This window comes from Hyla sarda, chromosome 4, assembly GCF_029499605.1.
Source record: "Hyla sarda isolate aHylSar1 chromosome 4, aHylSar1.hap1, whole genome shotgun sequence".
Lineage (NCBI taxonomy): Eukaryota > Metazoa > Chordata > Amphibia > Anura > Hylidae > Hyla > Hyla sarda.
In genome coordinates, this window is record NC_079192.1 from 308920334 (window position 1) to 308944061 (window position 23728).

Sequence of the window (23728 nt, forward strand, 5' to 3'; positions counted from 1 at the left end):
AAATAGCATTAGGTTTTGAAACCATGCCCCCTTTGCGACAGACCATGCCCCTTTTTCGGCTTTTCACAATGCAACGATGGGTTTGTCTGATTTTACTGCCGCAGACTGGAGCAAACATGTCTCACACACTATGTGCCAAAATAAACCGACAAAAACTCGTCGGTTTTAGCTTAGTAAATGAGGGCCACTGGGGTTTTATGCTTTAATGTCAATGAAACTAGATTACCCATACATGTTTAAAACAAGTTTTTATTTTAAATATTTTTATTTTAAATATGTTTTTCCCTATTATTACATGTCATTATCTATAATAATTTTTTTTTCCTAAATCTTGCCATTTTCTAAGCTGCTTTATGGACACTTCCTATTCTGTAGGGATCACTTCAATCCATCTTATTACCATCACAGGCTGCATTACATTTAATCGTAACACCTACATATAGTTTGCACAGGATTCACCATTTCTTATAGTTGATGTATACATCTATGGTATATCCACGTAATATGCCAGAATAGATGCAGCCCCCCCCAAGGGGATCTGCACATATCTCCAGATCTAGAGTCCCTAGCCCTCCTCTGGCCTGCATGCAGCCGCCGTAAGTGGACAGAACACCAAAGCAGCCTGTCTATTTTGCACAATTTACATAAATCCCATCACCATTAATTCTGTAGAACTGCAAGCTACACTGATTCTCTTGTGTCCTTTCACTTTGACAAATTGGAAAATGCACCAAATATTTTAATGACATGCAAAATTTTGGTGTAAAGAACACCAACCATGATGTAAAATTAGGGGCACCAAATGGGTGTGTCACAGTTTCTGTCTATCTACAATTAAGAACTCTGCCCTTAGATCAGTGATGGCAAGCCTTTTTGAGCCCAAACCGTAATGCATGCCAACTTTTTTTCCCCTCAAAGTGCCAGCGCAGCAATTAAATCAGAATACTGATCAGGAGATTGTATACAGCACATGAGGAGGGGATGGTATACAGCAGATGGGGAGGGGAGATGTTATACAGAACATGGGCGCATGGTATACAGCACGCAGGGAGGGGATGGTATACAGCACACGGGGGGGGGAGATGGTATACAGCACATGGGCGCATGGTATACAGCACAGAGGGAGGTGATTGTATACAGCACAGAGGGAGGTGATGGTATACAGCACATGGGGAGTGGATGGTATACAGCACACAAGGATGAGATGGTATACAGCACATGGGCATCTCTGCTTCCCTGTATGAACCCCGTGCATCTCTGCTTCCCTGTATGAACCCCGTGCATTTCTACATCACTTTATGAATGCTGACATAGAAATGCACAGGGTTCATACAGTGATGTTCATGTCCTGTACAAACCCCATGCATTTCTATGTACTCTTTATGGGGCTAATGAACACCCCATGAAAAAAACAGAAACCAGCCCGTGCAGTTCATCCTTCCTCTTGCAGCCCGAGGAAACTTGCGTTATACACAGCACACTAATATAACTCAGCCCTGGTTGGGATATATATTGGCATACACACACAAAAGGGACTACAACTCCCAGCATGTATCATTCAGGAGTCTTCAGTCTGTTGTACCAGCATGCTGCCTCTATAGTCTCCTGGGGGTTGTAGTTCACCACACCTCTACAGGGCATACACCAGTGTTTCCCAACCAGGGTGCCTCCAGTTGTTCCAGAACTAAAACTCCCAGCATCCCCTGGTTGGGAAACACTAGCATACATACATAACCTTGACTACAACTCCTAGCATCTGTCATTCAGGAGTCTTGTCCCCCCCCCCCCCCCCCTCCCTTTCACACATAGAAATCATCCCCAGTCCGAGATTTATTCCCCAGCCCCTGCAGTCTATAAATCCCCAGCCCGTGCACTTTGTCATTCTCCCGTGCTCTGTCTTCTTTTTCCTGTGCAGACCTGTGTCTTCTAAAGGCAGAGCAGGGGGAGGGGAGATGCGTGCAGTATGTCCCCCTTCACACACAGAAATCATTAGGGAGGGGAGATGAGGAGCAGTGTATGTCCTCTCTCCCCTGCTCTGCCTTTCTGTCATCAGACCTGCGTCCTCCAGGAGGGGGAGATGAGGGGGGCATGGCTTGGGGGCGTGGCTTCTTTCACCCGTGCAGACCTGCGTCCTCTGCTCTGCCTTCACTCCACCCAGCTTTAGCTTCGGAAACCTTTGGAGAGCTGAGGGGAGGAGCGGTCACAAGTCTGCACGGGTCGCAAGTTTCCACCTCACACCGGTGGAGCACATCAAAAGGTATCCATGGCGAACTATGGCCACGTGCCATAGGTTCGCCATCACTGCCTTAGATGCTGGAATTCCTCCCCCACAGGATATTGGGTAGCCAAATGATGGCATCAGAGCTTTTAAGTGCTGTCTGACTTCTTAGTCACCCCAAATACTGCTACAACATATAACAGGGCAGGAAATGTCCAGTTTAAGAAGAGTGATGAATACCCAGCTAATAAATACTAGACTGGCATTTTCTGAATGTCTCATTCCCACGTCCTAAAACCACCCTTCAGTTAAGAAGCCAAAAAATACTAAACCTGGGTAAATGCAGCTTGTTCAGATTGAAAAGCCACAAATAGCTCCTAGAAAGGAAAGGATTTGTCTTCAATCTGCTTTTCTGCTTCATTTCAAGGAATAGACGCCAAGGTCCTATATATTCATGTATTGTGTCCTGTATTTTTTCTATAGTCCTTTTATTTAGTGAAAAAGCCCCTTATATAAGTGCTTTGGTGTTGAGGACATTAGGGAGAGAGCTGAAGCCTGTCTGTCGTCAAGGAAGTTGTATGGGGAAGAACACTGATCTTTTTGTATAGAGAGACAAATGTCTGTTCATTTAATAGGCTGTCCTCTGTGTAACAGACCGATGCTGTGTGAAGAAAAAAAACAGTTAGTGGGCACCATGTAGAATGATAAAAAGTCATTATAAAAGCATACTTATTAATATTTTTCTTCTTTATTCTTAGTACAACTTTGAAATTAACATTAAATGGATATTCCAGAATTTCTTGTTCTTTGAATGTAAGACAGAGGCAGCAAAGTGAGTCTAGTTACTAATATACTTCACTTACCTGTCATTGGTGGCTGGTATAGAATTTCTTTCTTTCTTTTCCCTGGAAGTTTAAATATTTTTTTTTTTTTTTGCATCCTACAAAATGAGTGTAGTCTCAGACCTTTCCCAGCTTGCTTTGTGGCCCGAGACAGTAAATCTCAAGTCATGTACTGCTTAGTAAGTGAAGCCTGCCCCCTGATGATGTGACTGGCGCACATGTGCATGGATTAGTCATCACACAGATGTGTGTTAGGTTGTGCTGTGCTGCAATGTGTCGGGCAACCGATGTGTGGGAAGGAAATAAGTCACCTCCCACCTTAAAACAAAGGATCCTGGGGATTATAGTCTGAGGGAGGCCACAGAAACAGGAAGTAGCCAGTTCCTAAAAACAATTCAGCAGCATGATAGGGGACACAGGACACAGGCATTTAACACCAACACAAGCACAGATCCTTGGTAAGCATGTCCATTACTGTATGACACTTACTTTGGCCATCTTATGTTGAATAACCCCGTTAATAATAAATGTAGACAGTAAGTGTATCTAAAAGGGCACCATTCATATTTCTTTGCTTTTATTAAATGTTTTCATTGCCTTACATATTGTCCAACCAAGGTGTAGTTTATTTATTAAATTTATTTTAATCAGCCACCACAGTTATCTTTGTGTAGTCTTTTTATGCAATGTTGCTACATTATTTTGTTACAGCCTTTAATGTGAACTATTAAACCTCTTTGAAAGCAGGAACCTCTAATACTCTTTCTTCTTTTAGCTTCCTATGGGAGTTTTACATAAGACATTTTTAATGCTGTAGGTACAAGGTCCCAATATGTAGAAGATGTTCTAATTCCACTTTTACTACATTTTATTGATAAGTATTTCAGTTTACCGAAATATGCTAAAACTTCACTTTAAAGGGGTGTTCTGGCCTTAGACACCTTAGATGGCAGGGGTCCTGACACTGAGACCCTCCCCCCCCCCCCGATCTCCTTACAGCCCCCAGCACTCTGTGCAGGGTGCTGCTCCCGAGAAGTGACTGCCACTGCCCTTCGTGACGTCACTCCACACCCCCTCCATTCTCAACTTGTCATGAGACCATAATATGTAACTAATGTCATGAGATCATAATATCTGACTGAAGGTGCCAATATCTGGTACTGCTGGATAGGTGCTGACATCAGAAGTAGACTTGCTGTGATAAAGCTGACTTCTTGTCTGAGCTAAGTTGGCCTTTTCAAGCCCTTTTCAATTTCTTATGTTCTAGCACAATTGTGTTCATCACATAGAAATGTTCCAGGGACAGAAAACCTTGTACTGTATCACTTCCAATTTTATTTATTTATTTGCCCCTGGTTCTTATCCTCATTTTTGGAGTAAGCAATAGATTGAGAAGTTGAATTCCCAGTTTAATGATATATTCACATGTGTGGATTAAGAAAGAGTCAAAGCAGGTCCCATCAGATGAATGTAGTAAAAAACTTTGTTGGTTGGATCTTCTCTGGTTCTTGTCAGAAATAAAAATTCATCACAAGGTGTGACTGAATTTTCAAAAGCTTTCTGCTCCTTCAATTGGGCTTCCCCAGCACCTGTGTCAGATCAGTATTGAATTGTCTGTTTTACTATGCCTGATTTAAAGCGGTATATTGATTAGATGTGGAAACTCTTCTCCTTGCTCTAGTACTTGCCATCAGGATCTGAGTGCGTGGTCCCATAATGGACCAGGTTACCATATCTACTGGTTGCTTTTTATTCTTATTGTAACCATATCTTGGACACAGTTAAGCCCTGCATCTTTGTCCCCTGAGGAACCCCATTATTGTTTATGACTGTATTATTTTGGAGGAGAAATGTGTTAGGATGCTTTGAACATGTGCTATAGCCATTGTTTTACTAGCAGGAATTGTGAATAGTACTCATTAATTTGGGTGTTATCTGGTGGCCATATTAGTTTGACCCCTATCCTTGTTTGTTTTGTAACACACTTTTTGGTGTCTTTTATATATTATGTATATTATTTAATCTTAGTAAAAAAGCCATATTTTTGTCTGTGATGCTTTTGGTTTATGCATAGGAGCCAATCACAGCTCAGCTTTCATATGTCAACAAGCTCTGGGAAAATGCAAGCTGAGCTATAGTTATGGTCATAGCAGGCAGATTGAGAAATCTAGGACTAGGTAACTTACTGATGATACCCTTTAGGATCCTAGTTGTCAACCATATTGTTGGGAATCCTGTTGAAAAGATACATCGTGGAAGAAAAACATTACAATAAAAGGATTTTACTGGGTTAAGCATACATTTTTGCAGATAGAAGAGGAAACGTGTTACTAGATATCTGAAGCATTGGCCTATTCTTTCTCTGACCCCAGAGAGTCTGAAGAGATGACATTATTTTACTTTTTTTTTGGGAGGGAAGGTGAAATTAGGACATAGCATTTCCCGGTCTCCCGACCTGGTGGTGTATATGGAAAACATCTGCTTGTTATAGAACTGCTCCCACAGCTTCATATTAATCATTCTCATGCAGCCGCTTATTATAGACAGTGATTAAATACAGAACTTCACTTTTAATTCCCAAAGTACAGCAACACGTTCAGTTGCAATTTTATGTGTTGGTCAGCATCGGAGACTTGAGGTGGAACCGGCTAATCGACGTGTTACATATGTGTCTGCAATATAGAACATTTCTAGGGGAGTCAGTCTCTGGGCCAACTGAGATCATTCTATATATTTTTTTAAATATGGAATAGAAATTTAGTAACTCAGATTTTGACCGCAGCTCAGTTTATAGAGTTCATATAGATTACTTCAATGTTCATGAATGTCTGTATGTGTCTAGCTTTCACCCAGATCTCACGTCCTCATGACGTGCGAGCTCTGAGTACGGAGAGAGTTCTGGCCATTGTTACTGCGCATGCACCGGTCCCTCGCTACATCCGGAAGTCGGGAGTAGCAAGGCTTCAGCGAGAGGGTGAACGCTTTAGGTGCATGCGCTCTGCAGACAGAGTGCTCCGCTCACGGGGCGTGTGACTCTACATCACTAGGACGTGAAGTTAAAGGCAATGATTATGCTAAGTAAGGGGGCGAGCTTAGGATGCGTCAGAGGCAGACAGCCCGTGGGGGGCCCTGCCTTGAATTGCGATGCTGGGGACAAACAGCGGAACTTTACCGGGACATAACTCAGCGGCAATTGAAGGGAGAAAAGTAAGTGACCCCTCATTGGATTCCTTTTCACCCACACTATAACCCAGTGTATTGAGTTTAGTGTGGGTGAACCTGGCTGACAGTTTTCCTTTTAAAGGGTTTATTCTAAGATCAAAGGATATCACCCTATCCACATGATAGTATAGAATAATTGCTTAAGGTCCAGCCATTGGGATCCCCACATATCAAGTAGGTATTCCTTATCCTGGGGTTAGGGATCACTTTAAATCTTGGGATATTCCCTTTGAAAACTGATGGCCTATCTTTAGGATAGGCCATCAATATCAAATCATTGGGGGGTCTGAATTCAGGCTTCTTCACCAATCGGCTGCTTGAAGACGTTACAATGCTCTTACAAGTCCTGCAGCCTCTTAATGTTTACATCGGCTGCTGGCCATTAGATCACTGATAGAGATGAGCGAACTTACAGTAAATTCGATTTGTCACGAACTTCTCGGCTCGGCAATTGATGACTTATCCTGCATAAATTAGTTCAGCTTTCAGGTGCTCCCGTGGGCTGGAAAACGTGGATACAGTCCTAGGTGACTCTTTCCTAGGACTATATCCACCTTTTCCAGCCCACCGGAGCATCTGAAAGCTGAACTAATTTATGCAAGATAAGTCAGCAACTGCCGAGCCGAGAAGTTCGTGACGAATCGAATTTTCTGTAAGTTCGCTCATCTCTAATAACTAATATCAGTAATCAGTACCAGAGGGTCTGACAGGACGCAGATCATTTTCTCCCAGCATGCTTCTCTCCCTTATGCTACATGACATCATTGCATCAGTCCCATTGCAGATTAGCGGGCTCACTTTTAGCACTGTGCTTTTCAGCTCTCCTTTACGTCAGGAACAGTGTGGTCTGCCATTACAGAGAATCACATATGTCCGTGTATATTTACATTACATGGATACCAAATGTAAATAGATATGTATTGTGGCTGTCTAGGGGTTGAAAGTGAATTCCTGGAAAGGTGTCTAGTTTATGCAAGAGTATTGGGGAAAAAAGTAAAAATAATGATGATAGGATAGCAGAGTATAAGGTCAGCCGAGCCCACAGGCTGGCTGAACCTCCGGGTTGCTTAATGTGTATATTGGAGAGAAGATGGTGTCAGGGGAAAGAAGGGTCGGGTGTGTTGGATTTTAATTTGTTCTCAGATAAGGGTCGGGCGTGTTGAATTTTTTTTTTTGTTCTCAGAGAGATAAGCTTCCTACAAAGCCCTGTAGGGTTGTGGCTAACCCCTCTTTGGATTCCTGTATGTTCTAAAACTCTTAAGGAATTGCCCCAATAGGTGTGTATGAGATGAGTGTTGTTTAATGGAATTCCCCTAAAACATTTTTTTTTTTACTGCAATCTGGAATGTACGCCTCCCCTGCTATGATGTAAGTGCTGTATACTAGCCATGAAGAAATTGTGAATAAACTGCTTTATCATTCTCACTTCCAAAGAATGGCTCTATTGGACATGCCCAAATCTATAGCAAGTGAACCCACCATATATTTGTCTAGAACAGTGTTTCACAAAAGCGGTTTTGCAGCAGTGTTGAGGCACACTGGTTGGGAAACACTGCACTAGGATGAAAAATGCAATGATTTGTGAAAACCTGCGTCTCTGCAAGAATTCCTCAGAGTATAACATAAATAAACACCGGGTAGGAAGGAATCGCTTATAGGATCCTACTCCTGGTCTGGTGCGTTAAATAAATAAATGCATTAGTTTTTCTTGCACAGATGGCAGGTGAAGAATGCTTACTAAGGTATAGATTTATTATTGACTGTAATATACAAAGAACATTTCACAGAAACTATTGGCTAATATATACACGTGCTTTAACCCAACCTGTCTTGATGTATACAATACTTCAGTTGATGTGACTGGGAAACAAGCCATGGTTTTAGCTATACCTATAACAACATCACTTCTCTTCAAAATAACACGACAAGTTTTTAACCAAAAGATAATTTTATTACAGAAAATCACTATTGCATTAAAACATGAGCCATGGTTTTAGTTGTTCTTGCATATAACAGTGTCTGTAAAGCGACACTTAGTGTATCTGAAGAAATAGAAGCATTTTTCCAAAATCTATTCCTCGTATTAATACTTAAAGTGTAGATACTTAAAGCGTAGAAGCCGTAAATAGATTAATGGGATTGTACTAGAATTAAAGGGGTACTTCACTGGCCAGCGTTTGGAACACTTAGTACCGAATGCTATGTGTGCGCTGCGGGGGTCAGCCACACCCCACGTGCCGTCAGACCATGCCCCATCAATGTAAGTCTATGGGAGGGGCGTGGCTGATGCCATGGCCCCTCCCACAGACTTGCATTTAGAGGACATGGCCTGACATCACATGGGGCGTGGCCAACCACCTCAGCGCACACATAGCTTTCGTAACTAAGTGTACCGAACGCTGGCAAGTGGAGTACCCCTTTAAAAAGTTACCCACCCAGGCTTTGTGTAAGTGGCTCTAGCGATAATGTGCTTGTATACCCAAAAATTGGCCTAAGTGTCTTGTGCTTATATACTCAAAATAAAAATTTACTAGAATGCAAAAATATACAAAGTGTTGACTAAAAGGAGGAAAGGGGTGAGGATACAGGTGAGTGCCTACACTGGAGACCCTACCTATCTAGATAAGCTCCTGTTCTAAGTGTGGATGGGGACGGGAAACAATAAGACAATACTATGTATAAAGATAAGTTGACTTCTCTTGCCAACGCGTTTCGCCTTTATGAATGAACAGGCACATCAGGGAATGAGAGGATATCACATATACACATGAAAGAGATATTTTGTAAGAAAATATATTAACAGACCAACATTTAATACACAGATGGATAATATATGGATAGTATAGTATGAAATCGGTCAATATATAATTCAGTGTGTCAGCTGTTCAGACAGAGAAGCAGTCACAGTCAGTGTGGTGTCAATGTATAAGGCAGGCTACACAATCAAAATAATCAAGATAACAATATTCCTTAAATCATATAGATTTCTGAATATCCAGAGGATATTTCATAGACACACTATCATTAGGACTATGGTGAGTAAGATAATGCATGGACCCCCTAAGATTAATGGATGGGTAGGAAGAAAAGATGATACCCTAGGAGGGCCAAAGCCATAGATACTGGTTACTTCAGACACCACACTTTTGCATAGATAATATGAGAATGACAACACTGAGGAATATGATAGGAGCCGGCATGCAGGTAAGAGGAAAGAGGCAGTGGTAGCCCAGAATAAGTCCAAGGTCACTTATTCCAGAGATGGGAGGATGCCTGCTGCCATGATGTATTGATGATGAGCCCCAGGACGCCCCAATACGGGGCGGTTTGAGGGCTCATTTTTTGCACCGTGATCTGAAGTTTTTATCAGTACCATTTTTGTTTTGATCGCTTTTTATTAATTTTTTAATGGTATAAAAAGTGACCAAAAATACGCTAATTTGGACTTTTGAATTTTTTTACGTGTACACATTTGACTGTGCGGTTTAATTAACAATATATTTTTATAGTTCGGCCATTTACACAAGCGCTGATACCACATGTTTATTTTTATTTACACAGTTTCTTTTTGTTTTGTTTTTTTATGGGAAAAGGGGAATGATTCAAACTTTTATTAGGGAAGGGGTTAAATCACATTTATTAACACTTTTTTTTTCACTTCTTTTTTGCAGTGTTAGAACACTGCAAACAACATGCCATTGCCATTGATCAGTGTTATCGGTGCTTGACTGCTCTTGCCTGGATCCCAGGCATGGAGCAGTCATTCGCCGATTGGACACCGAGGAGGCAGGTAGGGATCCTCCCGGTGTCCTGTAAGCTTTTCGGGATGCCGTGATTTCATTGCGGCGGTTCTGAACAGCCAGACTGAGCTGCCGATACTTACTTTCACTTCAGACACGGTGGTCAACTTTGATCGCCACGTCTGAAGGGTTAATAGCGGGCATCATGGCGATCGGTGATGTCCTGTATTAGCCGTGGGTCCCGGCTGTTGATGGCTGCCGGGACCGACCCGATATGACGCGTGACCCCGCATTATATCGCTGGAGCCGGCGCAGGACGTAAATATACATCCTGCGTCGTTAAAGAGTACCTGTCACCAAACTAAACTTTTAATATATTGTTCCTTATGTTATTATAGGACACTTTGCTATTTGCTTGCTGTTAAAATTCTCAACCTTTTATATGGTTTTAATGTGAATGAAAAAACGGCCGCTAGGTGGCTCTGTTCTGTTCCCAAAAAGTTAATTTAGTCTCCACCCGGACTTTCAGAAGTCCAAACTCAGGAAGTGCGTGGTGGCCATGGTGAGGCACAGCTCTCGCAAGCTTTAATGACGTCGACCCTGCTGGGGAATGCCCACTTTCTCCTGCCGGGAGCTCACATGATGTGAGCAAGGGGAAAGGTATCATACAAAGCTTTTTAAAGCTCTGAATTTTTTTTAGGGCAGGTGGGATGTTAGTAGTTAGTGATTATAATCTGAAATAGTTTAGAAAATATGGTTTGATAACAGGTACTCTTAAAGGGCAGTTCTCCTTGCCTTTTAGGTCTTCGAGCTGATATGTGTGAGGCCAAAGGGACTTCACAGGTTCCCTTACAGAGACAACTAGTGGTCAGCTGTTGAATCTTCTCTGGATCGTAGATGGGTTTTGTTGCATTGTTTGTTAGCTTTTTTTTTTATATACAGAGCCAGAAAACCTGAATACTGGAATCTTGTTTACATGCGGTTTGTCATGAGCTGCAAGAAAGTCCCTTTGTGTGCTACTGGGCCCACTTTAAACACATTTTTTTTTTCTCTCATAAATGTTTGTAGTAGATATTTTTATATTAATGTGTATATTTTCATTAATATTTTTTATTAGTGACTTCTTTTGTACAAACCAATTTATCTGCACACTGTTTCCGTTCAAAAATCAGAATTATGATTTGCATTCTATTTTGATGTCAAACTTTACTGTAGCTTCTGTTTAATATATAACTTAATAATATTTATAAATATTTATACGTTTTTTTTCTTCTCCAGGCAAAATCTTGTTCCGTCGCAGTCACATACGTGATGTTGCAGTGCGACGCCTGATTCCAATTGATGAATATTGTAAGGTGAGTGAACTCATACTGTATATGGAAATCCAAATGAACACAAGTATAATTTATTTCTATTAGGACTTCATCTAAATATTAAAGAGTAGTATTAACCTGTACACAACCTGGAATGTGCGTGTTAATGCTGCTAGAGCTTTGGGAGAGATTAATTTTACACTCATAAAATTTGCCTGTCTTTACTAAACCCAGGACTGCAGTAGTTAAAGTGAACTGGGTTTCTTTTTACTAAAGAATTCTATAATGATCGAAGTCTAGTTGAATAGATTGTTGGAAGGTCCAGGCATTGTAGCCATAATATGGAACCTATTCCTGTAATATACATTGATGAAAGTAGCTTCAGGCAAATTATGGTTTGTTGACCGGTCACCTGTATGGAAAGTCACATTAAAACTAAGCTCATACAACATTTTTTTTTTTACTCCTTATGGATACTGTAAACATTATACAATTTCCATTTATTTGCAAAATGTACCATATTCCTGGGAGGCAGAGAGTCAAAACCGCTCTAGTGACTGCAGAACACCTGCAGCAACATTTGGTGGCAGCATGTACCGAGGTTTCCCTTTGCACGTTCTTGTACCCATGTGTTCCCAAAGATTGCTTGACAAATTTAACAATCTAGGAGCTAGTTTAAAAAAAAAAAAAAAAAAAAAAAAGCTCCAAGATGATCATATGATCAGTCATTAGTGTCCCCTCATCTCCCTGTGTCACATTCATTAGTGTCCCCTCATTTTCCCCCTTTGTGTTTTGTCTTAGTTATTAATGTCTCCTTATCTCTCCCCCCATGTCTAACAGTCATTACTGCCCTCTCATCTCCCCCTTGTGTGTCACAGTAATTACTGTCCCCGCAAAGAATGAAAAGTTTTACTTACCTCTGCCTCTGTTCCTACACTGTTCCCACGCTCATCTCCCGTTCTGCCTCCAGTGTTTAGCAGTGGATGTCTTCTGTTGGCTCTCTGGTATTACATGAGCAGCGGATGTCTCTTCACTGCCGCAGCCAATCAGAAGTCTTGGTGGTCATGCTCCATACACTTGAGTCTGCCTGTGGTCGAGGTAGAATTGTGTAAAACTATATATAGTGGTCCCTCAACATACGATGGTAATTCGTTCCAAACGACCCATCGTTTGTCGAATCCATCGTATGTTGAGGGATCCGTGCAATGTAAAGTATAGGAAGCTGTACTCGCCTGTACTCTCCTGTCCCCGCCGCTCCGGACCAGGTCCTCACCGCTCCCGATCCTGTCCCGCTGCTCCGGTGTCTTCTTCGCGATCCCCCCGCTTCTTCCGCATCTTCTGCAGGGTCCCGGCCTCGCTTTCTGGTGACGTTATTACGCTGCTGCGCCGGCGCGGCGTGCGTAATGACGTAATAACGACGCCGGAAAGCGAGGCCTGGACCCTGGAGAAGATGTGGAAGACGCCGGAGGATCGTGAAGTGGACCCGGAGCAGCGGGAATAGGTAAGCGAACCTGTCTGGGATGCTTAAACTGCTATCTGACAGCAGCTTAAGCATTTTGCGCTTAAACTGCTATCTGACAGCAGCTTAAGCATTTTATCGGATAGCAGTTAATGCGATGGCCCCGACATATAAAAGCATCGTATGTCGATGCTGACATCGACATGCGATGGCCTCAGAGAGGCCATCGTATGTCGATTTTATCATATGTCGGGGCCATCGCATGTCGGGGGGTTACTGTATTTTTTAAAAATAAATATGGTCAACTCCCTATTGAAAAGGGCTGACGACCTAAACGCCACCACAAAATTCTTAGTTCTCATGGCAACCTGGCGCCTGGGATTTGAGATTTTTCAAGCCCTGCCCTAAGGGTATATGTTATGATTCTTAGCTTTATTTTCAAACAAGGTAATAAAGATGTTTTACATTTGGGACCAATCTGCCAAGATACACATTATTTAGTATTTGGTTATGATCTCATTCTTCTCTGACATTCCTTCTTATTTATGGTCTTTACTAGAATACTTCTGTGTAATAAATTTCAGGGATTATTATAAATCAGTCTACATTTCTTTGGCCAGCTTTTTATCTATTAAAAAACGGTTCTGTAGTGATCAATGAGAAGCTACTTTACAGAAGTTCAGTAGTGTGAATAGCAGAAATGTTGGCATGTCTTATACAAGGTTGGCCACAGTAGTTTAAGCAAAGGACGTGTCTGGTTGGCCACTTTACCTGCTGTTGCAGGCTGGTTTCTTGCTACATGCGTTGCATTCAGTGAGCAGTGGTTACAGCGTTACTGAGACAAAAATATGCAGGCCTAAGAATAACTACTGGTTTATAACAATACAAATGTGGTATTTGAGTTTTTACATTATAATAAAAGTCACCATTATTTATTTGCTGCCATCACAGTTTGCTAGGCTTTGCATTCAGGGGAAGCTGTAAACATGTCGTTTGGGAATGGTAAGTTTTTGTGGTGTAACTTGCAGCCACTGTATTACCCCTCCTGGCTAATGACAAAGACATAGGGGGAGACTTATCAAATCCTATGTAGAGGAAGAGTGGTGCAGTTGCCCATAGCAACCAATCAGATCGCTTCTTTCATGTTTTAGAAACAACCTGTGGGTAACTACACCACTCCTCCTTTACACAGGATTTGACAAATCCCCTCCATAGTTATTCTAATTCAGTTCAGTTTAGTTGTTATAAAGATGGCACAACACTTTTGTAACACGGGATGGATTTACTTGTGGTTTTGTTCTTGGTTTTTCTCCCATATAAAGGATTAAAAAACAGCATCATTACAAGCAAATAAAAGCCTAATCAGGATTTTACATAGCAGCATCTCTAGGAAAAAAAATGCTGTGGTAACAACACATGTTTCCTCTGTGGGAAATGGTGCGGTTTGCTGCTGTGGTGCTACATACGGTACCTATGTAAGCGCACATTACCGTTCAGGGCTGAATGGGTCTGCACAACGGATCCCGACAGAAACCCGGGTAACCCCTTTAAGGGTAGGGTCACACGTAACAGATCTGCTGCGGATCTGCCGGTGCCCCGACCAATTTTGTGTCTCCAGCTGTTGTGGAGTCGCCGAGTCCACTCAGACATCATGCTTCCTTGCTTCTTGTCCGCAATGTCTGAGTGGACTCGGCGAGAGGCATGGTAAGGGGGGGGGGGGGGGGGGGTTGCAACAGCTGGAGGCCCAAAATTGACCCGGTCACCGGTGGATCCACAGTGTGAGATATACTACGGATACGTGTGACCTTACCCTAAAATTGGTCCGTCAGGTTTCTGCTTAGTAGGACCTGTAGGACATGCGTCCCGAACAGCTTACAGGACACTGGGAGGATCCCTACCTGCTTCCTCGGTGTCTGATTTAAAGGAGTCTGCCAATGAAGCCCCCCGAACAGAGTTGAACAGTTATGTAAACTACACAAAACATGTGAAAAGTATTTGGAAGTGTTTCTTTAAAAACAACCTGTCACTAAGTTTTACCCTATATAACAAGTGGCAGCAGGTAATAGAGGTTAATATCATTTGTCCTATCATGTCTGGATGTCTGCTGGCACATCTATAAATGTGGAGAAAACAACTTTTATAAATGCCACACGCAGTATGTAAATGAGGCTGATGTGATTTTACAAAAACAAAGAAAATATGAATATTTAAATACAATAGGGGTTTGTGGTTGCGGATTCCCCTTTATGTCAGTAGGATCTAACCACATAATAAACACATAATAGAGGCATCAGAAAAGATGTGCAGCGGTTCTCAAGGACCATGAATAAGTGGTGATAATAAGCACAACACTGAAAGTACTTTAGATAAAGAGCTTATCTAGCTCACCTGCACTAATCCAAACACCAGGACCATCAGAGAATAGTGCCACAATCCAATAGGCAAAAGAATTGGTCTAGGCTCAGGAAAACAGTATAACATTATCTTTTAGTTACATGGCATGCAATGAGTAAGGGCTCTCAGTAAGCCCAAAGCATGTCTCGTTTGCCTGTTCCTGTACATGGAGTTCATAATGTAAGTGAAATAAAGGATCCCATTTTATTGTTTCCCCAATGCTAGACCATTTCTTTACTTGCTTATTTTTCTAAAGTCTTTATAATTTTATTTGCATTTTTAAAGGCATGAAACCGCAACAGTCAAAAACAATTCCCTTTGGTATGGGGCTATTGGCGTCTGCCACATAAGGGTTTTTGCTTTTCCCTGGATCACACAGTAATGTTATAGGTTGAGCCTATACTTGTCTTTTTTTCAACCTCATAAACTATATTAACACTGAAATGCAAAAAATGTCTTAAAGGGGTACTCCGCCTCTAGACATCTTATCCCCTATCGAAAGGATAGGGGATAAGATGTCAGATCGCGGGGGTCCCGCCACTGGGGACCCCCGGGATCCTGGCTGCAGGACCCACCTGTTGCGGCTTCCGGCAGCGATGAAGGCTCTCATCCTAATGCCTTACGACGACGGTGACGTGAGATTGTGACGTCACGACTCCGCCTCCGTGTGACGTCACGCCCGCCCCATCATTGCAAGTCTATGGGAGGGGGCGTGACAGCCGTCACACCCCTTCCCATAGACTTGCATTGAGGGGGCGGGGCATGACATCACACGGGGGCAGAGTCGTGACGCCAAGATCTCACGTCACCGTGGTCGGGAGCCGAAGCCTCCAGCGTTTCCGGAAGCCGCAACAGGTGGGTCCTGCAGCCAAGATCCCAGCGGCGGGACCCCCGCATTCTGACATCTTATCCCCTATCCTTTGGATAGGGAATAAGATGTCTAGGGGCGGAGTACCCCTTTAAATTCTCAGTGCATTATCATATTAAAAATAGGTGAACAAGGATGCTGGCATTGCCAGCTTGGTTACAGCCGTTTCATACACTATGTGTACTTTCTTGGGCCTGCAGCTGCACAACATTGTTAACTCTGCCCAGATATCTGCCTTACATTCATAGAGAGCCTCAGGGACCAAAAAGATAAATGTTAAGTGTCGTTTTGGTGCTGAAATGTACTGTTTTAATAGAGGTAGACTTCATTGTTAAAAGTTAATTTTAGTAATAAGAGATGGTTGTCGTATAAGAAATGTAATTAATAGAAAATACAGATTTTACTTAACCGTAATTAGATATAAAGAATTGAACATACACCCATTAACTTATCTATGTTGTAGTAAATTTCTGTGACCCACCCCTGCTTAGCACTTTGCATAAACATATAGCCATGTTGTTATTCTTCTAGAAATAGTTATATATTTTCTCATTTTTGGTATGTTTATTCCATCCTCTGGAGCTAAAATTGACATATTTGTTGCATTAGACTTCAAGGCTGTCCTTCTAGTCAGTGCTTGTATAAGATGGAGATAGGATATTATTTTAGCTCAGTTCTCAGAAGGGGTCCAGGATATGTGATATTCCATAACCCTACACATTTCCTTTCCAGTCAGTGTTTTTCTAAAAGGAGCTTGCACAGAGCAGCATGTGCCTTCTATAATGGAATGACTCGATGCCATATATTATTATTGGATTCGCCGGGAAGCGATGTCTGTGTGGGGTAATATAAGATTGCGCATTAGTCATTTTGTAATATTGCACCTGGCTCTTACTAAGTATCTACTAAGCTGAGATGAGAAGGAAGACGATGACTGCTGAAAGACTCAAAATTAAATATTTATGATGCATGGGAATACAGATGATTCTGTTACAGATCTTTAGAAAACCCACCCAGTACACATTCCACATATTGAGAGGATTACTCTACCCACATGGACGGCTCTATAGGTGAATGGGAAATTATTAAAGCTATGGTATTTACTTGTCCCACATGTAAGGGTACACTGCATCTTGTAGCTTCTGGGCACTGTGTATGTAGTCATTGCAAACAAAAGACTACCGTATATACTCGAGTATAAGCTGACCCGAATATAAGCCGAGGCCCCTGAATTCACCCCAAAAACCCAGGAAAAGTTATTGACTCGACTATAAGCCTAGGGTGGGAAATGCATCATCCCCCCATGTCATCATCCAGACCCCCGTCATCATCCAGACCCCCGTCATTATCACCGTCTGTCAATCCCTTCAGCCATCGGCTGTCCGGGCATGCTGGGAGTTGTAGTTTTGAAACCTCTGGCGGTCTGCAGGTTGAAGACCACTGTGGCCTTCATCATCATCATCCAGACCCCCCCCTTTAGTTTTCTACTCACCTCCCCTTGGTGGGAATGAAGGGTGAGCTGGTCCGGGCCATCTATGCTGCAGGGACCGTCCGGTGGGGAGGGTTAGTTGTTCCGGTCCATTTTCCCCGGGGGGGGGGCCCTCTTCTCCGGGCCTGCCCCGGGCTAGTGACGTTGCCTTGACGATGACGCACATACGCCTCCCTTACCATGAACGTCCCTGTGCGTCGTCGTCAAGGCAACGTCACTAGTCCGGGGCAGGCCCGGAGTGCGGAGAAGAGGCCCCCCCCCGGTGAAAGTGGACAGCCGGGAACAACTAACTCTCCCCACCGGACGGTCCCTGCATCATAGATGGCCCGGACCAGCTCACCCTTCCTTCCCACAGAGGGGAGGTGAGTAGAAAACTAAAGGGGGGGGGGGGGGGTCTGGATGATGACTAAGGCAGCAGTGGTCTTCAACCTGTGGACCTCCAGAAGTTTCAAAACTACAACTCCAAGCATGCCCGGACAGCCGATGGCTGATCGGGCATGCTGGGAGTTGTAGTTGTGCAACATCTGGAGGTCTACAGGTTGAAGACCACTGAGAAGGGATTGACAGGCGGAGAGTTCACTTGAGTATAAGCCGAGGGGGTCGCTTTCAGCACAAAAAATCGTGCTGAAAAACTCGGCTTATACTCGAGTACATACGGTATTAAGAAAATTGCCTAGAAGATGCAATAGAAGACCTGGGATGTGCTCAAAGACAGTGTACCATAAATGACTGTGATGGAAATATCCCTTTACACATGACCTAATGGAGTTATTTAAACTGGAATATGTAAAGCAGTCTTTTCAAGCAATAGCATTCCTGTGCAACATTATTGTTGTCGAGATATGGGAAAAGGCTATAGGGCTAAAAAAAAAAAAAGCCTTAAAGAACTATAAACTTTAATGTAGATTCCAACGCCATCTCCATGGTGCATTTATATCTTGTGACGGTGGCAACAAATTGTCATGGCATTGTAATGTCTCTATTTATCTGTATTGTGCATTAGTGAGGTTTCCTGCACAGGCTGGAGTATATAAAACCTAGGGGCTTTGCTATTAAGCAAACTAAACATTAAAGGGGTACTCCGGTGGAGAAAAAAACCTTTCAAATCAACCGGTGCCAGAAAGTAAAAAAATTAGTAAATTACTTCTATTAAAAAATCTTAATCCTTCCAGTTCTTATCAGCTGCTGACCACAGTGCTTTCTGCTGACACCTCTGTCCATGTCAGGAACTGTCCAGAGTAGGAGAGGTTTGCTATGGGGATTTGCTCCTACTCTGGACAGTTCCTGACATGGACAGAGGTGTCAGCAGAGAGCACTGTGGTCAGACTGGATAGAACTACACAACTTCCTGTGTAGCATACAGCAGCTGATAAGTACTGGAAGGATTAAGCTTTTTAAATAGAAGTAATATACGAATCTGTTTAACTTTCTGGCACCAGTTAATAAATAAAAAAATAAAAAGTATTTTGCACTGGAGTACCCTTTTAAAGGGGTTATCCAGGATTTTTTATATATATATATATATATATATATATATATATATATATATATATATATATATATATATATAATCAACTGGCTCCAGAAAGTTAAACAGATTTGTAAATTACTTCTATTAAAGATTATTAATCCTAAGCTTTAACCTTTAACCTCTTAAGGACTCAGGGCGTACCTGTACGCCCTGAGCCCGGTCCCGGTGTAAAAAATGGGGTTACGCCGTGACCCCGCATCACACCGGGTCGGTCCTGGCTGCTGACGGTAGCCGGGACCCTGGGCTAACAGCGTGCGGCACCGATCGTTGTGCCGTGCGCGGTTAACCCTTCAGACACGGCGATCAAAGTTGACTGCCGTGTCTGAAAACGTAAGTAAATGCTTCCCGGCAGCTCAGTCGGGCTGATCGGGACATTGCGATAAAATTGCGATGTTCTGATCGGCTGGGACGCAGGCGGAGGTCTCCTTACCTCTCTCCGCGGCGTCCGATCGGGGTTTGATTGCTCCAAGCCTGAGCTACAGGCTTGAGCAATCGAGCTCCTATCTCGCTGATCCGTGTAAAGCTATGGCTTTTCAGGGATCAGCATAAGAGATCAGTGTGTGCAGTGCTATAGCTCCCTATGGGAGCTATAACACTGCAAAAAAAAAGTGAATAAAAAAAGTTAACAAAGGTCATTTAACCCCTTTCCAAAGTCCAAAATAGCGTATTTTTGGTCACTTTTTATATCCTAAAAAAATGAATAAAAAGCGATCAAAAAGTTCGATTAACACAAAAATGGTACTGATAAAAACTTCAGAACACGGTGCAAAAAATGGGTCCTCATACCAGCCCGTACGCAGAAAAATAAAAAAGTTACAGGGGTCAGAAAATTACCATTTTAAACGTATAAATTTTCCTGCTTGTAGTTATGATTTTTTTCAGAAGTGCAACAAAATCAAACCTATATAAGTAGGGTTCCATTTTAACCATATGGACCTACAGAATAAAGATAAGGTGTCATTTTGACCAAAAAATGCACTGCGTAGAAACGGAAGCCCCCAAAAGCTACAAAATGACAGCATTGAAAGCATTATGATTTTTAGAAGGTGATGAGGAAAAAATGAAAATGCAAAAACGGAAAAAGTCCTTAAGGGGTTAAAGGGGTACTCCCCTGGAAAACACTTTTTTTTTTTTTTTTTTAAATCAACTGGTGCCAGAAAGTTAAACAGATTTGTAAATCACTTCTATTAAAAAATCTTCATCCTTCCAGTACTTTTTAGGGGCTGTATACTAAAGAGAAATTAAAAAAAGAAATGCATTTCTTCTGATGTCATGACCACAGTGCTCTCTGCTGACCTCTGCTGTCCATTTTAGGAACTGTTCAGAGCAGCATATGTTTGCTATGGGGATTTTCTCCTGCGCTGGACAGTTCCTAAAATGGACAGCAGTGGTCAGCAGAGAGCACTGTGGTCATGACTTCAGAGGAAATGCATTTCTTTTTTGGATTTCTCTTTAGTATACAGCCCCTAAAAAGTACTGGAAGGATTAAGATTTTTTAATTGAAGTGATTTACAAAGCTGTTCAACTTTCTGGCACCAGTTGATTTAAAAAATTTTTTTCCATGGGAGTACCCCTTTAAGCAGTATTTACACTTGTCTATTTCAAGACATTTTGTGAAAAACAATTACAGCTAAATATTTGTTCATATTATTTAGAGAAACACATAACACATGGCAACATAGCACACGTGAACACATCTTTGTGCTAAGATTGTAACCTTCTCCTATGTGTGTATGTATGTGTATATATCTATATACTGTATATCTTTATTTATAATATAATTTTTTCTCTCTCAACTAATTGAACTAATTTAACCCCTTAAGGACTCAGCCCATTTTGGCCTTAAGGACTCAGACAATTAAATTTTTACGTTTTCATTTTTTCCTCCTCGCCTTCTAAAAATCATAATTCTTTTATATTTTCATCCACAGACTAGTATGAGGGCTTGTTTTTTGCGCGACCAGTTGTCCTTTGTAATGTCATCACTCATTATATCATAAAATGTATGGCGCAACCAAAAAACACTATTTTTGTGGGGAAATTAAAACAAAAAACGCAATTTTGCTAATTTTGGAAGGTTTCGTTTTCACGCCGTACAATTTATGGTAAAAATGACATGTGTTCTTTATTCTGAGGGTCAATACGATTAATATGATTAAAATTTTTATTTTTCCGTATAAGCGGCGGTATGGGGGCTCATTTTTTGCGCCATGATCTGTACTTTTTTTTGATACCACATTTGCATATAAAAAACTTTTAATACATTTTTAATATTTTTTTTTTTAATAAAATGTATTAAAAAAGTAGGAATTTTGGACTTTTTTTTTTTTTTCGTTCACGCCGTTCACCGTACGGGATCATTAACATTTTATTTTAATAGTTCGGACATTTACGCACGCGGCGATACCAAATATGTCTATAAAAAATGTTTTTTACGCTTTTTGGGGGTAAAATAGGAAAAAACGGACGTTTTACTTTTTTATTGGGGGAGGGGATTTTTCACTTTTTTTTTTTACTTTTACTTTTTTTTACATTTATTTTTACACTTGAATAGTCCCCATAGGGGACTATTCATAGCAATACCATGATTGCTAATACTGATCTGTTCTATGTATAGGACATAGAACAGATCAGTGTTATCGGCGATCTTCTGCTCTGGTCTGCTCGATCACAGACCAGAGCAGGAGACGCCGGGAGCCGGACGGAGGAAGGATAGGGGACCTCCGTGCGGCGTTATGAATGATCGGATCCCCGCAGCAGCGCTGCGGGCGATCCGATCATTCATTCAAATCGCGCACTGCCGCAGATGCCGGGATCTGTATTGATCCCGGCACCTGAGGGGTTAATGGCGGACGCCCGCGAGATCGCGGGCGTCGGCCATTGCCGGCGGGTGCCTGGCTGCGATCAGCAGCCGGGATCAGCCGCGCATGACACGGGCATTGCTCCGTACGTCCTGGTGCGTTAAGTACCACCTCGCCAGGACGTACATTTACGTCCTGCGTCCTTAAGGGGTTAAAAGGAGTGGTTCAAAGGTATTGGACACTGGGACATATGGTTTAGTACCAAGAAGATGGTTTATACTATTTCCCTTTGTATAATGGGTCCCTTATATCACTAGGTATTGGCTTTGCAAATAGTCTTGGGCTTCATTCACATCACGTTCATCTCTACATCAGGCATTACACTGGCATTCTGTTAAAAGTAATGCCAGTGTGTAGCCGGATGTTTTGCTGATGGGCCCTTAGTTATCAGTGGGCCGAATGTAGTCTAATTGGGGAAATTTATCAAAACTTGTGCAGAGGAAAAGTTAACCAGTTGCCCACAGCGACCAATCAGATCACTTTTTAAAAGGCCTCTGAAAAATTAAAAGAAGAGTTCTGATTGGTTGCTATGGACAGCTGGTCAACTTTTCCTCTGCACAAGTTCTGATAAATCTACCCACTGTATTCATATTCTAGACTATTCTACAATATTTTATATTTTACTAGCTGAGTACCCGGCATTGCCCGTTTTTTTTGAGGAAAAGCAACAAAGAAGGAAGCTATATTGTAAGCCGAAAATAGAAGGTTGCATGGCTTTGTGGAAGTGTGGTGGATTTGCAAGCCAAAGTGATGCTCAAGAAAGGCTAAAGGGTGGGTGGGGCTTTGCGAGATAAGGCATGGCATGCGGGGAGGGTGTGGCTTGCAAACCGAAATGACGCAATTACCAGGAGAAGCCAAGCAGAGCTCGTGGAGTAAGGTTGAAGAAGTCCCATATACCTGCATGGGACTTGAACAGAACCCCATCCTTCACGTTAGGGAGTAGGTTAGGGTTAATTTAACTATCTTATATTTTTATTTGACATATAAGTAATGTGTACCAAGTATTATCGAAATATCTCCAGCCCTACGGAAGTTAGCTGGAACATACACTTCCCATGGACTTGCATGGGACTTGGTGTTGTGCCCCAAATATTTGTCATTAAAAGGTGATAAAAAGTTTAGTGAAAATCACACTAAGGGCTCGTTCACATGGCCGTCTGTCCCCGTTGTTTTAGCCCCGTTTTGTTTCCTTTCTTGCAGGCTTTAAACAGATTCAAAACGGTAAAAAAAAAATCCCATTCATGTGAATAGGATTTTTTTTACAATCCTTATGCACCCGTTTGCACCCGTCTGCACTCATTTCCGTTTTTTTCGACGGCAGAAAAAACGGCACATGCAGTATTTTTTCTTCCGTCCAAAAAAACGGAAGAAAAAAAACGAATACAGTAAATTTAACATTGAAGTCTATGGAAAACGGATGAGCCTTTAATGTCATCCGTTTGCATCCGTTTTTTCAATCCGTTTTTTTTATCCGTTTTTACTTTTGAGCATTCTCAGAACAAAAAAAAAATTTGGGGGGTTTATTAACTGAACAAAAACGGATACAAACGGATAACATCCGTTTCCATCCTTTATTGTCCGTTTTTTTAAGTCCTTTTTTTAATCTTTGACGGGAGAAGAATGGGACGGGTCTTGACGGCCGTGTGAACGCAGCCTAAGTTTTAATATTTCCCTCATTGTCTTTGTAAGGTAAGAACAATAGAATGTAAATAAAGGTGGTCATGTTTATTACTGGGAAAACCCTTTCAATGTTGTCCTGCCAAAATGGTGAACTAGCTGTGAACTAACTTT

General features: G+C 42.0%; 1 protein-coding gene and 1 long non-coding RNA gene across 8 annotated transcripts in view; one reads left to right on the forward strand and one right to left on the reverse strand.

The window, feature by feature from the left end:
* The window catches only part of SH3PXD2B (SH3 and PX domains 2B), a 153642-nt gene that overhangs the window by 63784 nt on the left and 66130 nt on the right, over positions 1 to 23728 (forward strand). For both annotated transcript variants that reach the window (XM_056574825.1, XM_056574827.1), the window contains exon 4: positions 11301 to 11377. In XM_056574825.1, the coding sequence (XP_056430800.1) occupies positions 11301 to 11377 (77 nt within the window). The remainder of the gene's footprint in view (positions 1 to 11300; positions 11378 to 23728) is intronic.
* The window catches only part of LOC130369490 (uncharacterized), a 97175-nt gene that overhangs the window by 5417 nt on the left and 68030 nt on the right, over positions 1 to 23728 (reverse strand). For 3 of the 6 annotated variants that reach the window (XR_008892779.1, XR_008892781.1, XR_008892780.1), the window contains one exon: positions 12253 to 12422. The exons of 1 other annotated variant lie outside the window; for it this stretch is intronic. This is a non-coding gene — a long non-coding RNA (uncharacterized LOC130369490). Of the gene's footprint in view, positions 1 to 2550; positions 2880 to 5246; positions 5316 to 12252; positions 12423 to 23728 lie in introns of those variants that run through there. 2 more of the 6 variants (XR_008892784.1, XR_008892782.1) reach the window with 2 other exon arrangements.